Source organism: Octopus bimaculoides, chromosome 3 (assembly GCF_046866305.1).
Source record: "Octopus bimaculoides isolate indiv1 chromosome 3, ASM4686630v1, whole genome shotgun sequence".
NCBI classification, from domain to species: Eukaryota; Metazoa; Mollusca; class Cephalopoda; order Octopoda; family Octopodidae; genus Octopus; species Octopus bimaculoides.
In genome coordinates, this window is record NC_142930.1 from 78,638,617 (window position 1) to 78,655,903 (window position 17,287).

A 17,287-nucleotide genomic window follows, 5' to 3' on the forward strand; every position below is an offset into this window, starting at 1 on the left:
TGAGGTATCAAGCTCAGTTGGCATATCTCCCACCCAGAGCCAGATGTTTCAATGAAGCCATTTCCTCCTTGCCACTTGAGTGTACATGAGTGTACTGTGGATTGCATTCAAGTAATTCAAACTTTTCTACTGCTGGATCGTATTTTGAGAACCGCTGTTGTTTCTTCAGAAGCACAGGTCCACCCTTCACTTGCCACTCTGATAGTGAGATTCCAGAAGTTGAGCGGTGGTGAAAAACTGAACAGCTCCTCATGAGGCGTGGTGTTAGTGGCCATACAGAGGAAGAAGCGAAAAGAGTGCAGAGCATCAACGAGTATGCACTGCCAGTGACTCACACTCAGTCCCTTAGACTTCAATGCCAAAGTAATGGTTTTCCATAAAGTTGAATTGAGCCTTTCAACTTTGCCATTCCCCACTGGATTGTATGGAGTTGTCCTGCTGGTTGCTATGCCTTTATCAAGGAGGAATTGTTTCAGTTCAGCTGACATGAAGCCAGTGCCATAATCAAAACGGATGAAAGGAGTCCAAAAATCGAAAATAGTTGATAAAGACAATGAATGACAATAGCAGCTGATATATCTGACCATGCAAATGCAAATGGAAAGAAGGAAAATTCATCGATAATAGTGAGTAAATATTTGTTGTGATTAGTGGATGGGAGTGGACCCTTGAAGTTTACACTTAATCTCTCAAACGGCTGAGTGGCCTTCACAATTTTAGCTTCAGTGGCACAAAAAATCTAGGCTTCAGTTTGGTGCATGTGGGACATTGAGATGCCACAGATCTTATGTCATGAGTGGAAAATGGTAGATTCTTTGACTGCATAAAATGAAGCAATCTTGTCACACCTGGATAGCACAAAGAATTGTGGAGGTGTGTAAGGTCCATGGGGTAGAAGATGCACAATAACCCTAAGAAAAAGCATCTGCAGCTTTGTTCTCCATACCTGGCCAATAAGCAACATTGTATTCGAAAGAAGATAGCTCAATCCGCCATCATAATATCTTGCCGTTCTTGACTTTACCTTAGTGTTCGTTGTTGAACCTGAAAGCCACAGACTGTTGGATGGTCACTAACTGAAAATGAACTCCAATAAGGTAGTGTTTACATTTACAAAGAGTTTGAGTAAGGGCGTAGGCTTTCTCTTCCACTAAGGTATGGTTCTGTTCACTGGAGTAAGCATTCTGAAGAAGAAGGATACAAGTTATTCATTCTGGTTCAAGGTTGCACTGATAGTAATATCAGAAGCATCTGTCTCCACAATCAAAGGTACTTGATGGTCAATGGTGACCAAAGCAGTGCCCTCAAGCTCTGACTTAAGGTTCCAGAATGATTGTTCGACAATATCAGGGGTGGAGGAAAGGTCTTATAATGTATCAAGGGTGTGATTTTGTTGGAAAATGGGCGATTCAGTGAGAATAATAAGCAAACATCCCGATGATCCTCTCATGTGCAAACATCCTGATGATCCATCTTGAGGAGACAGGAGCTCGTGTAAGGGGCAGAATCATTCTGGATTTAGTCTGATTACCTCTTTGGACACTTTGTAATGCAGGAGCGTGATAGTCCTGGGGCAATGACTATTTTCTTATCATTGAAAGTAAGCCCATATGTCTTTGCGACCTGTAGGAATCTTTCACAATTCTCATCATGTTCTCTTCAGTTATGCCCACATATTGTGACATTGTCAATATAGGCGAAAGTATCCTGTAGTTTTATTTGTTAGATAAGATTATCAATGATATGTTGAAAACAAGCCATACCATTTTTGACTCTGAATGGTATACGATGGAATTGATATAGGTCCTCACGTGCTTTGAATGATGTAAATTTTTTCTCATCTTTGCATATAGGGATCTGATGATAAGCACTCTTAAGATCAAAAGTAGTGAATATCTTGTAGCGAGATATTTTCTCAACCAGCTCATCAATACATGGCACAGGATAGGTGTCGAGTTGTGTGCATTAATTGATTGTCTGACTATAATTGATTACCATTTGCCTTTTGTGTGAGTCATCACTGGTGACTAAAACTTGCATCCTCCTGGGAAAATGAGATGGTTCAATGATTTGTTCCAATAAAAGACAGCTGACTTCACTTTCGACAAATTTCTGATCCAGCAATGACAGGTGCCTGGGTTTAGTAGCAATAGGTTTGCAATGTAGTGAAAGCGACCCAAATAGTGTAGGAATGTCAACATGAGCCGCTGTCAAGCCACAAAGTGAAAATGGAGGTCTGAGTCCTCTGAAGGCTATGTTTACTTGTTCATGCTGGTTCAAAAAATCGTGCCCAAGTAAGACATCTGAGCAAAGCTCAGGTAAAAGTGAAAGCTTCATATTGGGGGTAATCATTGTCACAATAGATCAATTTGGCAAAACAGTGACCTCATGTAACACTTGACAAGGTAGTAAAGGCCATCAAAATTGGAGTGTTTGATGGATGGATATGCTAACAATGTGAGTGTACAATATGAGATGATATCTAACTATCGGAGCTTCCAGTATCAACCAGAGTGTTGAGTTTCACTCCATTTATATATACTTTAACAACAGCAGAAAACAATGATACTGGAAGAGCTGCAGAGAATATGGCAGACAATGTTGGATCTGTGTATGTAACAAAGCATTTGTTCATGCGAGATGATTGATATACCTGCTAGAAGTGACTGACTTTGTTGCAGGCTTTACATGTCGCTTCTCAGGCTAGGCACTTGGTTCATGACTTTGTTGAAGCCAAAAGATATTTAGGCATGGTGGCCGCTAAATTGGCATTGGGTACAGTGTTGTGTTTTGGGCTGGGAGGTCATGCAGCACAGGATTCATTGGGGGACTGATTGACCTTGAGTAACTTGAAGATTGAGCCTCTGCAGTTTTGAGCATCTATGCGTGGACGAAGGTCTGGTCAAGATCTAGGTTGTCCTGTTTCAACAACTGCTAGCATATGCTACTAGAATGCATCCCACTTATGAAGGCATCTCTTACAGCTTCATTGAGATGTTCAGTAGCTGAAACAGCTTTGTATCCACAGTCTTTCACCAAAAGTTTGAGGTTCTGGAGGTATTGATCTAAACTTTGTCTGTACTCCTGCTTGCAAGTATATAATAAGTGACATGCATACACTACATTCTTTGGTTTCATGTATAGTGAGGTAAGAATGTCAAGGGCTCTGTTGTACATGTTGCGGTTCATGATATATTCAAACACATCAGGATCAATGTGATTGGCAAGCAGGTGGAATATATACTCTTCCACTGCATTAAGCTGTCTAGGTAGTTGGTAAAAATAAAATACTGTTTTTCAGCAGTAGGTAAGGCTAGGTCAATGTCAGTACACTCCAGGTATAGTGCTTTGTCCATTTAGAAGAGTACAGAAGGCTGAAAAGATTGGCTGTAAGTAAGCTTTACTTTTCTATGAATGAGAGTACAGTATTCATCAGTAGTAGCTGCTGGTCAGCTGATAGCCATGTTTTAAATACTCTTACTAAGCCTCGTTTTCATTCCAAAGCCTCATTTCCATTCCAAAACCTCGTTTTCAACTGGTTGTAGTAATATTAATAGTAGTGAGTATAACATGTATAGTTATAGTAATAATATCAGTAATTATTACCACAACCACATTACATCATTTTCTAATAGGTCCAAGAGTCAATGTATTTTGCTTGTGGACCTTGAGTAGAAACTCAAAAGAAAGGGGATAGGTTATGTAACAACGTGGTCAGTATTAAGAAATGCAAAACCATATGATGCACAGTCTAGAGTTTGCGATTTCGTCCACGCATGGATGCTCGAAACTGCAGAGGCTCACTCTTCAAGTTACTCAAGGTCAGTCAGTCTCCCAATGAATCCTGTGCTGCATGCCCTCCCAGCCCAAAACACAACTCTAGAAATAATTTTATGTAAAGACAAATTACTTAATAAGTGTTTTGAAGTTATACTTATGTGTAACCATAAACTAAAAAATTCATTTATAGGATTCGAGAAAAAATAATATCAAGAAATTTCAGATAATGTTGAAACTGTTTATATTGTAACACTCATTAACATAAATATTGATAGGTTAGAATTGTTTGCATACCTGTTAAAGGAATTGTAATAAGTTGTATAAGTTGTTTGCTTTCCCATAAACAGATGACTACTGATAACAAGTTAACATTGTTGCTTGCATGTTCAGCAAAGTCATTGTTAAAATTTATATAAGTAGGAACCACTATGCATTTTTGAAAGTATTTAAATGTAATTTTTACTGTACTTTTTCACGAAGAGCATCCAAAAAGAAACATTTTGATACCTCATTTGTGAAACATGGATGACTATTTTAGGAAACAGGACAATTTTAATGGTAAGCAAATTGGTCAAAATCTTGCCTGATTGACCCAAATCAGTGTTTCTCAACCATTTTTTACCTATAGAACCACTTTGATTCCTATTTTACTCAGATAGACCCTCCTAGCCATTTGATGTTTAAAAAATCCTATTATATTTTTATAATTAAATATTATAAGGAATTGTATTTAAAAAATTGTTAAAATATTTTGTGTACTGTAGAAGTATAACCAATTTATTGTACATAAATTTTAACAACAAAATCTTATATGGATCTCTAAGGGCCATATGGACCCTTGTTGAAAATCAATGACCTAAATGAATAATTAGTCATGTTTGTAATGTCATATTATTGAAACTGGGGTGATAATCATCTTCAAATTACACAAATTAATAGTGATCATAGCACAGCAGTTGCCCATTTTTTCAGGTTCTTGGGAAGGAAACTTCTTTTGGCAATTTTTTTAAAGCCTATTTTGTTATGTGTAACAAACAGTCAATTTCACAGTGTTTTCAGACCTAGCTAAATCCAAAAGTACAAGCCACAGGGACTACATTTGTTGTAGGTATAGAACTAAATAAATCCTGAGATTTGGGGACATGACTCCATTGCGATAAAATTTTAATGGACTATTAAAAATAGTTATAAATGATGGGGCTTCAGATCAGAGATTTTGACCGGGAGTTTTTTTTTTTTTCTTTTACATTACAGACTTGCAAATAATGGCAGCAATGGTTTCATGAAAATATTTTTGAAAATTTATGATTTTTTCCATCCCCTCCTCTCCCCTCTGGACTGATTTTAGCCAATTTGTTTGGCACTATACACTTAAAAAAACGATGTGAGAAGCCTTTTTGATTAAAAAAAAAAAATTGAAAGTATTTTCTAATGTTAAGGTGTGTGATTTAAGGAAAATTTAGTTGTATACGTACAAAAAATATGTATGCAATTGGTATACATACGTGCGTGTGTGTATGTGTGTTGCTCATATATATATATATATTTATATAGATAGGATGATAAATTGAATATTAATTCAATTTAAAACCAAGTGGCCTAACATATAACAAATCTGAAAATTCAGAAAAAATTGTATTACACGTGTATAAGGGATGACCACTAGGTGGACATCGAATATGCTAGAAAGAGGTCATCAACGACCCAACCACAAAGAAAAATTATGTTCTCCAGAAAAATTTCGCAAAACGCCAGAACAGGACAAAATAAGAAATATACAGAATAAAGAATTATCTATGGCCTGCTGCTGTTTCGAACATTAACGTTTTACTTTCGTAACATGCGTGTTCTCATATATATATATATATATATATGTATATATATATATATATATATATATATATATATATATATATATATATATATATATATATATACTTAAGACTTTGTTGTGAGATCTGAACAGAACCACTTCTGACACAGAGAATCGGGAGGCCTTTTGGTCATTCTATTTTCCTTGCTGGAAGGGTTACTAACCCAAGAGGGGTTAGATGATGGCGGTGGTGGTTTCAAAGGGATGGCATGTGTAACCTGATCACCTCTGCCGATCAAACTCTCAACCCATGCGCTCCAGTTGCAACACTGATTCTGCCCAAATTTGACGTCATGTTACTTAGTTTGGTTTGAAATAAAGAACTTGATTAGCTTAATAATCGCAACTTAATCCCGGGCAAAGCCGGGCTATACTGCTAGTATATATATATATATTTATATGAGCAACACACATACACACATGCACGTATGTATACCAATTGCATACATATTTTTTGTACGTATACATGTTCGTATGTATGTGTGTGTGTGTTGCCCGTATATCAACAAAACACACACACCTTGCCTTACATATATATACGGATAAATGATTTGAAAGAAATATATTTTGGAAATGGCGATTTACGGTACAATACCTAGAAACGTGAAAATCAGACCACATGGGTTTGTTTACATCAGTTCGGCAGAGATAGAGAGAGAGCGCTCTCCCTCTCTTACACACATTTATCTCTCTTTCTTTCTTTCTCTCTCTCCCTGTCTCACATACACAACAACATTACACACACACACACACATGCTGCTCTCTCACATTAACAAAAGAACTTCACATACACACCACACTTTCTGTCTCGCATACTCACTATAAAAAGATAGCATCTATTTCTTTTTGGCAACGTGTTTTGTGTGTAATGTTACTGTGTGTGTGAGAGAAGGAGAGAGAGAAAGAAAGAAAGAGAGAGAGATAACTGGCATGTGTGTAAGGGAGGGAGAGAGAGAGAGAGAGAAGGTATTTTTTTCTTACCACACAACTGTTAAGAAATAGCCGCCCTCTCCTACTTTTTTTTTGTCAGACGGTGGCCAAGAAAATGTATCTCTCCTTCACCCTCCCTCTCACAAACATACAATTTCTCTCTCTCTCTCTCTCTCTCTCTCGCCTTCACGCGCGTACGCACAGATTTGACTTCGCCATGTCAACAAATTTCAAAATTGGTAAAAGTTTATCGATTTTTACAGCTATACGCGGGTACCTCTGAGAGAGAAAGTTCACTAAAATTCACATAGGGTCATTCTGAATCTGCTCCTAAAATTGGAGCAACATGCGTGCTAATTTGTGGACGTGCATAACCCACATTCACGTACACACACATACAAACATCGTCTGTTTTATAGATATAGATAACAATTATCTTGATCTATCCCCATCCATTTTTATATTAAAAAAAACCCCAAAAATCTTCATCTTTGTAACAGAAAATTAAAAAAATTTATATAAAATATTGGAAAGAAAGCAAGCCTGTAATGTAATAAGTGAAAGAAAGCAAACCTACGATAACCAGTGGAGCTTATGAGGTCACTTGAAACCAAACAGCTGGAAAGCATAAAGATGATAGATACTTACAAAAAGTTGGCTAGGGCTGTAAAACGATGGCATAGCAATCAAAACAATACCTTGTGAATTTATTTACTTATTTTTTATTTTAACCCATCAACACACTTCTACTACTCATAAAGCCATCTTCAGTTTTATTTTATATTTTTATTGTACTACCACTATCACTTAGAGTTGATTTTGTTGTTATTTTTATTACTGTGAATACCATGAAGGTTGCCTTTATTCTGTTGTTGTTAATGTTGGTGGTACTATTATTGTGATATTATTTGTCTATTTGTTCATGTGTCACTACAACAATATGTGTTGCCTGGAATCTAATAAACTGATTTGTGGATAGTAGTGAACATCATATATCTGAGGAAATTCAGAAAATCCCACAGCGTTTGATTGCATTCCATTCAATTATACAGTAATTCTAAAGAATAATCTAACAAATTATATGAATGCAATTATATTCAGCAACTTAAAACTGGTGTCTGGTGCAGAAACAAATGTTGTCATTTGCTATTAAAGCCAAGTATATTCTATCCTCATGTTATATTATTCTTATATACATGTGTGTGTGTGTGTGTGTTCATAATATACAGAAAATAGGTATGATATTTACAGAACATACACATGTTCCAGCAAAATGTTATATTCTACATAGCAATTATAGAAACATTATACAATCTTGCACTGTACCACATCAAAGTTCTGCAATAAATACAATGACAGATGCTGAAAGCTCCAAATATATACAATTTTCTTGTTACACAAATATATACAATTTTCTCATTACACAAATATATACAATTTTCTCGTTACACAAATATATACAATTTTCTTGTTACACAAATATATACAATTTTCTCATTACACAAATATATACAATTTTCTCGTCACATGCCATAGCAGGAGACAGAAAACTTACCATGGATATAAGAGGCCACACATCTTTCAAACTGAAGTAAGTGTGACTAGAAATACATACATATACTCAGACCTGTTCCCCATTTTTTAGGAGCGGGTAGCCACAATAAGACACACACCAGGCATTCCATTCATTTCCCAGCTCAAAGAGGAGAACCCCGTCCTATGCTCTGGTCAAGGCCTAGAATGCAACACCCAATATCAGCAGTGGGGCCCAACAGCATATGCTGGTTTACCCCTGCTGCATCATGGTGCAATAAAAGGTAATAACTACACAATATGAAGAACACCGACCATACCAATACCAGATGGTCGTTAACCACTCAGGTTATAAATTCTGCACTATGGCCGGTATCTGACAGACGTTACAGTCTGTCAGATACCGGCCATGATGAAATACCAAAAACGTATTGAAAATACGTATTCGCCTTTATATATTTAATCCTTTATATTGAACACTCAATATTTCATATATTCAATAAGACATATTCCATATATTCAATAAGACATTTAATACTTCATTTCATTGTACCATCCATTTTTATATTATATATTATATATTCCATATTCTATATCCCACATTAATTTTACAAGAATATAAATAAAACATAAAAAACAGAGTTGGAACTCTTTCAATAAAATAATATATTCCTCTATACACGATCATACAAAACCCCCTTTTTTTGTATTTATTTTTACTCACACACACACACACACACACACACACACACACACACACATATATATATCGTCCTAATCATCATTGAATGGTTCATTTTCCATGCTGGTATAGGTTGGACACACACATGTATATGTGTGTGTGTATGGATACAGATATAGATATAAAACATTGTACATTATTGTATATTATTATATATTGTTATATCAGATGTAATGATATCCATTGCAGTACCAATATTGATGCTCTTGTAGATGAGATCACCTTAAAAGAACCATTAGTTACTGCAGCAAAATCAGGCCAATTGAAAACACTTGTTTCTCATATCCTTTTGATAATTTCTATCATAAATTTACATTATTTCTGAATAGCAGTCAGGTCATAAATATCCCTATACTCGCTAGCCTTTATCCTATGAAGAAACAGGTTGATATAATAAGTTATGTCCAAATCTGGGTATGCTAAACCGATTTATCTGTCCAAGCTTTAGAAAAACAATGCTCTATTGCTCAGGTTGAGTTTCACTCTCACTTCATAGAGTCATTTAGACTATACATGAGGTTTATGAATGAAGGACAGTTTTTGTGGTTTTACATGCAATTTTAGTCAGTTTATTCTCTGATTACTTAGATCAGTCTAATGTAATCCAGTTTTCTTACAGTTATATTCTACCTACTTTCCATAGAATAAGAAAAATTTGTCACTCCAAACCACCATTAATTAATTTTACTGTACTACCTGTGTTTCCTCTGATCAGCCACACTGTTCACTGATATTTACAGTTACATAAACAGAGCCAAGTTAGGTGTCTCAGGTTTGAATGCATTACCAGTGCTGATGAGAAAATATGAGCTGCCAATATCTTGACTTTTCTTCTTTTAATGCTGTTGTCAGAGTTTGAAAGACAGCGTTCATAATCCATTTCCAGGTCTTACAAGTGTGAAGAAAGAAGTTATATTGACACTGGTTCAAATGATTTCAACAGTGTGTACTCTGAAAAGGATACCCAAAGGCTAGATGTTGGTATTAAAGCAGGTGACAGTATAAGTCTACCTCCCAACAACAAAGATTGCCCCTCTAATAGGCTTGCATACAGTCTCTGTCTGCCAACTTTCATTCACAGAGATTGAGTCAAACTGAGGCTATGGTAGAAGACACTTATCTACATTGTATGGTAATAAAGTGAGAGTGATTCTAAAACTACATTTTTGTGAGTGAACTTTTTAATCAGACAGCTACATTGTCCATTATGGTATCACATGGCTTTTGAAAATAGAAAATATTGGATTGATAGTTTAGTTATCATACACACACACACACACACACACATGCAATACTTTCTTGATTGGTTTATGCAGCATTTGGTAATTGAGATTAGATATAGAAATCAAATCTGGCAAATGATTTTGATAGTGGTTGAGGTGTGGTTAAAATAGACATTACAATCAAAACAATAAAAAAGATATCATATCATTGATCTATATATGTGTTGGAGAGTTTACTGATAATTTGAAAGACCTTTTGTATCATGTCTAAAATGATGGCCAATTGTCCTTTATTTAAAATTCTTTAACTTCAAGTAAGTTTACAGGAAAAACTGTCACTCTCTATAAACCATGAGTTTTACCTGTTCAAGGTAAGTATTACAATATTATTTTGCTTGATTTTTTTTCTTTCTGTCTTTTCCATGTGTTATACTTATGTCATCAAGAGAAGTTATAACTTGAATGGAGAAATATATATATATAGAAAGAAAGGGGATGGGGAAGACCTTTTCTGTTTGGTTTTCACTGTTCAATTCCTTTGATTTTGTTCCAATTGATTTCAAATTTGGTGTATTGATGTAGTTTTGTATGCTAATTATAGAAATGAAATTCATTTTGGCCTAACTTAATAAATAAAAAGTTAATAGTTTTTAAAGTTTACAAATTTTGGGTAATTTTAGCCGTAGTAACAAGCCAAGCTGTTTTGTAGTCTGCTTACCTGTCTGTTGTTGTCCTGTTTAACTACATGTAGTTTATGTTGTGTTTTCCTGCATTTACCCATCTGCTGCTATCTGAGAAACAAATGGATATTTTTGGTTGTATTTTCCTGCTTATATTCATCTGTTGCAGTCCTGATAGTCTGCTTGCCAACCGCCATCATGTATTTTTGAGGAACGAATGGTTAATTGTGCTTTCCTGGACATTTTTAACCTAAATAGAAGTATGACTGCAGTCAACTTGTGTAAAGAAAATATGTATTCTTTACACAAACTGAATTACAGCCTGCTTTTTTTGTAATTTAATGTTCAGTTTCAGTGTCTTATTTTTTTTTTGCAATTTTCTGCATTACATGCCTGTTCCAACATTTCACAAGACTTTACTCATTAAAACTTAAAATTTCCTTCATTGAATGTTTTGTCATCATTATGCCATCAGTCATCGTAATGTCATCACATACAAAATGCCAGCTTCCAAATCCTGTTTTCTGATTAGGTAAAAATAATCGCACTTTAAACCTCAGTAACATTTTTCAAAAATTTTTCTTGAAACAAGTGAATAACATCAGATTCAGCATGAAAAATTACATGAATATACCAAATTTGAAAATTTTCACTTAATTTTAAAATTTCAAATAGTGAAGCCAAACAGAAAAAATCCAGTAGCTGTGGATGTTACACTTTTATGTGTTCCAGACTAAAAACTGTAGCCATGCATGCTGGGGCAATGTTGTTATTCCTTTTTTTTTTTTTTTGTTATTAGGTTTAAATGCTTATTGGTATTATGAAATTAAACAGATACACATATGGGCAGAAGGTAAAATAGATATGATAGTTACTTAGATAGACCTACAGACAGGTGACCAGGCAGGCAGGTAGGTAGATCAGTAGGCAGGTAGATGAGCCTACTGATATATCATAAGTTATGCAAATAGAGATATAGTAACAGATACAAATAGCTAGATAGCTGAACCCAAATGAAATGAAAATATTCTCAACTGGTATATAACTTGGACCAAGCTTTGTTGGTGGTTGAACAGCAAACAGTGTAGTTTGATATATACATTTAAAAAAAAAATCCCTCATTTTATGCATGAACTTTAATGCAATTAATTATCTCTTGCACAATCAAAGCATTTGTTTATAAAACATGGACAATGATTGACAACATTAGCTAAAAAGAGAAAGAATGAAAAGGATTATTTTTCAAAAAATAAACATGTACTATGTGTAGAATGTTTCAGCCTCCACAATAATTGCATTGAAGCCACTTCAATAACAGGTACATAAGAAGGAATACTCTTCCTGATACCTCACATGAAGCTGACTCCAAATGACTCCAGCTTACATTTAATTTCAGAAGAGTTCAGTTCCTTGTAAGGCTATCCTACTCTCTGATACAAGGACAGTCATTTAATAAAATTGTAAATAATAAACATTTAATCAATATATTATGAATAAATTTTTACCTTTTTAATTCATCTTTCCTTAAACTATAAAGCACATCATATCTGTCCAATGTAAATAAGCAATACCTTATCAAAAGAATTTTAAAAAACTTCTTGCTTGTGTTTAATATACTAACATGTTTTCAAATGTACTGACTTATACTGTGGAATTTCCATGGGTCCTACCAGTTCCAGAAAATTTTTCTCTGAAGATAATTAAATGTACATGCTAATTCAATTAAAGAAGACAATTAAATCTACATGCCAATTCAGTTAAAGAAAACAGTCATACCTACATTTTAATTAAATTTAGTTGATCTATTATGACTATTATATCCTGCAATAACGACAATTTTTCCAGAGGAAGATACATCACTTATCCACTTAATATTATATAAGGTTGGAGCTTTCACTCTGTGAAGATGAGATTATGTCACAAACTCCCAGCATAATGAGTCTGTGACATAAATTCATTTTCTAGTTTTAGGTCTTTCACTTGCTCTATTAATAAATTCACTTATACAAGTTATGAATGTTGCATCTAGCATTCCCTGCATCTCTTGTAGTTAATTGAACTGATTACTCTATCATACTTGAGTTTGGGATTAATAAATAGTTATCCTGATGTATTTTTATGCATTAATACATTATAAACGAAATAGTCTTGTAATGAAAAGATATATAATGAAGGGTAAGTTGATAAGGACAGTTTATTAATTACAGAATGGTAACAGATAAGAAGAAAATAAACCATTATCTAACTTGCAGTAATTTCTACTTACAGGTACTTAGAGCCCACATATTACCACTGACTAATGTGGCTTTTAACAAGTCTGGTTCATGGTAAGCTATTTGTTGTTGTGCCTGATGTTTATAATACAATTTCTGGTGTAATGTTACTATTATTGTTGGTGGTGGTGGTGATGTTATGATAGTTATAGTAGTTGTGTTGGTGCTATAATTGCATGTTTTACTCTTATTTTATTGTTATTGAAAGGGCTCTTGTGAAAATCTCTTGAGCAAGTTACTTTTTGGCCTTGTGACTTTGATGTTTCTGTTGGAAAACATCAGGACAAGTATAGAGGAAGTTATGACCATGATGTTAGAAAGGAAGGCTTCTGAATTTTATGATGAAAATAATTATATCATTTGAAACTTAAACTTTGGAAAGCTATTAGTCACTTACTTTTCAGGTGAACATAAGGATCAGACTGTATTTTTGTTAGTAGAAAAAGGAACATACAAATGGTGTGAGAAATTATTCTTTCCTTGATGAAAAATGCACTACCTTTGACTTTAACTAGTTTTGACAATTTCAGGTTGAGAATGAAGAAGATTAGGAAGTAAATTACAACTAGGAGAAAAAGGTCCAGTTAAAAGATCCCTCTATTTGATGGAATCTCAGTACTGTGTCACACGTGTTTCCACAGGATGGAGAGAATGGAAAAAGAGATAATATAGTAGACAACTGGACATTCCTAAGAGACAACCTGTTGTAAGCTGTAGCTTTAACAGACTCTTATCCAAACAGTAAATGACATGGTGATGCTAAAGAATATGAGATAGAGCTATAATATCAAAGGGTAAGAAAACGTGAACAACTACCTATGTAAGAACAAAATCATGAAGCAAGACAGTTGATCTTGTCAGGAAAGAAAAGAATAGAATGTTGTGCATGGCATTAACAATATTGTGCATGCTGTGCATATTAATGTTGTGCACAGTATTAACAAACTGAATTTCAAGTCACTGTGTTCATATAACTAGCATGTTATTGGGAAAATTTGTTTGAAATGACACTAACAAGATGGTTCTTAGTAACAGTAAAATAAAGAGGTATGGTCATGTTACTACAAGAGATAGTTGAATGAAAAATATCAACTGGTTGACTCAACAGAGAGCCAACTTTTTAAGTTAGCTTAAGCAGGGTTGATATGCAAACATAAGAAAATGAAAGCAAGGAAGTTGTAGGTTCATCAGGGATAGTGATGTCAGTACTGTGATAGCTATTTAGTTAAATCAAATACTGCAAGTTTGTGGTCCTGTGTCAATTTAAAAAATAATTACTATTGTTGTTACTGGGGTTGATGATTTTATAGTTGTTACTACTGCAGTTTCTGAAAGTGGAATGACAGAAATAGCAGAGTACCAAATAAGATGTTTTGCAGTATTTATTCTTGCCATCTATGTTCAGGATTCAAATCAAGTCTGACCCAACTTTGATTTACATTCCTCTAAACCAGAATCAACAAAATCATTTCTGGTTATGTAGTGGACTTCATCCTTCTCCCATAAGTGTAAGACCCTGAATCAATGGATGAAATCATTATTACTGTTAATATTACAGTTATTTCTCATAGTTAAAGAGTAGAGACAATATTTAATACTACTCTTCTATATTCTGTTTTCAAGTCCTACTGGGTTGACATCTCCACCACCCCTGACAATAGCAGTTGTTGCTGTTTAACCACTGGTCAGTCTTGATTAAGTAAACCTATGGCCAAAAGCATTTCAACTGTGGCCATCATGAGTACAAGAAAACCATGACCACATATCCAGTGTGTCGTTTTCCAAGATGGATGTGATTTGAGTGAAATTTGGCTGCTATTTCTAGATTGAGTGACCATATAGAAGTTCCCTCAATAGCTCAAGGCAATACCAATTTTATACTAAGGTATATCCAATTCAATTACATCCCACTCTTGTAGCCTAGTTTATCAATTCAACAGCTGTTTTGTTGCTATTACTGCTGTTTTTTTTAGTAATATTGTGTTTAAAGAAGTGGATGGCATCAGGTGCTGAATGAATTGTTGTGTGGTTTTGAGGTGGTATTTGGTTATGTTCCTATATGTTCTGTATTCTTATTCCTGTTGACATTTACTTCACCTTTCATCCCTTCTGGGTTGGAAAAAAATATCAGTCAAGCACTGTCAGCTGATTCCATTGTAAATTTATGGTGTTTTATGAAATAATAAGTTGTTATTATATTTAGGTGAATTGGCTGAAGTGATAGAGTGATTGATAAAATTTTGTGCTGCTTTAGTAACATCCATTATATGTTATATGTTTAAATTTGATTAAAGGCATTTAACCTGATGAGGTTAACTACCTTTCATCTGTCCTCAATATTTTATGGTCTTGTGTCTATGTTACAAATCATATTATTTTTGCTAATACCTATGGATTTGGCAGCAACTGATCAGCTTTACTTTATGATATTCCTGATCTGAGAAAAAATAACTACCAATCAATTACTGAGTGAGTCAGTTAAATCAATTAAACCTCTTCCCTAATCTATGACATTATGTCCAAATTAGAAACCATTAAAAACTGGTGGATTGGCTGAATCAGTAACGTATAGGACAAAATGTTTTGTTATATTCTTTTATGCAGTGAGTTCAAATTCCACCAGGGTCACCTTTGATATTCATCCTTCTGGGATCTTCTGGGATCAATAAAAGAAGGTACCAGTCAAATACTGTTCTTGATATAAACAACCAGACTCTCCATTAATGAGGTTTTGTGCCTTTGTTAGAAATAATATTTACTATTGTTATTACAAAGCACACATATGAGGTCTGATCAATAAGTATTCAGACTGTTGCCATAGTAACGAATGCAGAGTGAAACCACTTGCTGGAAATTGACCTTGAACTCTGCTGTGCATGAGCACTAAGTTTTAACATTTTAGCTCACTTCCACTGTTTACAGTAGTGCTTGGAAGGAAGGTGTGTAGCATGTGATCGTCACATTGACCATGACAGAGAATGTTGTCATGACAATACTTGCTTAGAGTCTGATGCAAAGTTTAAGAAAGTGTATGGAGAGGAGTGTATGAGCCACACACAAGTGTATGAGTGGTTCAGACGTTTCCAAGATAGTACAAAAAATGTCAATATTGACAAACATTTTGGGAGACCTGCAACCAGCAGAACTGAGAAAAGGATCGCAGATGTGAGTGCAGCTGTGAGAGGAAATCATCGAATCACCATCTGTGAGTTATCAAAGGATGTGCAGATTAGTTACAGTTCAGTTCAGTCCATTATCACTGAAGATTTGGGTATGAGATGCCTATCTGCCATGTTTGTGCCAAAACTGCTTTCAGCTGACCAAAAAGACACTCGGGTTTCAGTTGTGCAAGATCTCCCTGATTGTGTGGAGAATGATGAAAACTTTTTGAAAACTTTGCGTAGGCCTCTGAGCAGGTATTGCCAAGCTCTTGTCAAAATTTGATGCAGATTCTCTTTTCAACTTTCTCTGTCATAATCAATGTGACGATCACATGCTACACACCTTCCTTCCAAGCACTGCTGTAAACAGCAGAAGTGAGTTAGAATGTGAAAACTTAGTGCCCATGAATCCAAGATCAATCTGTGCCAAGCGGCTTCACTCTGTGTGCTTTAACTTCGTTACTATGGCAACAGTCCGGATACTTATTGATCAGATCATGAATACCATGATGAACTCTTGCTGCTGTTACTTTTGCTTCTCTCACTGCTACTGCTTCTGCTGCTGTTGTTGTTTCCAGCATCGTCATTGTTGTTGTTATTGTTGTTGTCACTGCTACTGATGCTGTTGTTGATGTTGTTGTTGTAATATGAATAATATCAAACACAGTAACATGAGGAGATCTCATTGTCTATTACAGTTTCATCACAGGAAGTTATGATCGTACATGTAAGATATGGGATACAGCCTCTGGAGAGGAACTTCATACACTGTATGGTCACAACAACGTCGTCTATGCAATCTCTTTTAATAACCCTTTTGGGTATGCCATCCATCTTTCTTTTAGAATGGTTATATTTAGGCCCTAAGTAGTATACCACTTTCACTTTCTCAAATGGAGTACCAGTTTGTTTTGCAGCAGCACTGTGTTGCAGCCAGCTTTTTTTTGTTTTTTTAATCATGGAGTTTATTTTTTGATGAATTCAGTATTTTTTGTGTTGTTATTTAATATGTAAGAGTGTGATTATATCAAATTATTTAGACTTTTTGTTTTTGTCGTTTCTCATTTTTGTGAGATGGAAGGATGTGATTAT

At 34.8% G+C, this 17,287-nt stretch overlaps 1 protein-coding gene across 2 annotated transcripts in view; it reads left to right on the top strand.

The window, feature by feature from the left end:
* LOC106881172 (uncharacterized) overlaps positions 1 to 17,287 on the top strand; it is a 160,226-nt gene that overhangs the window by 52,057 nt on the left and 90,882 nt on the right. For both annotated transcript variants that reach the window (XM_052966313.2, XM_052966314.2), the window contains exons 3-6: positions 9,048 to 9,139; positions 10,400 to 10,452; positions 13,030 to 13,088; positions 16,894 to 17,016. In XM_052966313.2, coding sequence (XP_052822273.1) covers positions 9,048 to 9,139; positions 10,400 to 10,452; positions 13,030 to 13,088; positions 16,894 to 17,016 — 327 coding nt within the window. The remainder of the gene's footprint in view (positions 1 to 9,047; positions 9,140 to 10,399; positions 10,453 to 13,029; positions 13,089 to 16,893; positions 17,017 to 17,287) is intronic.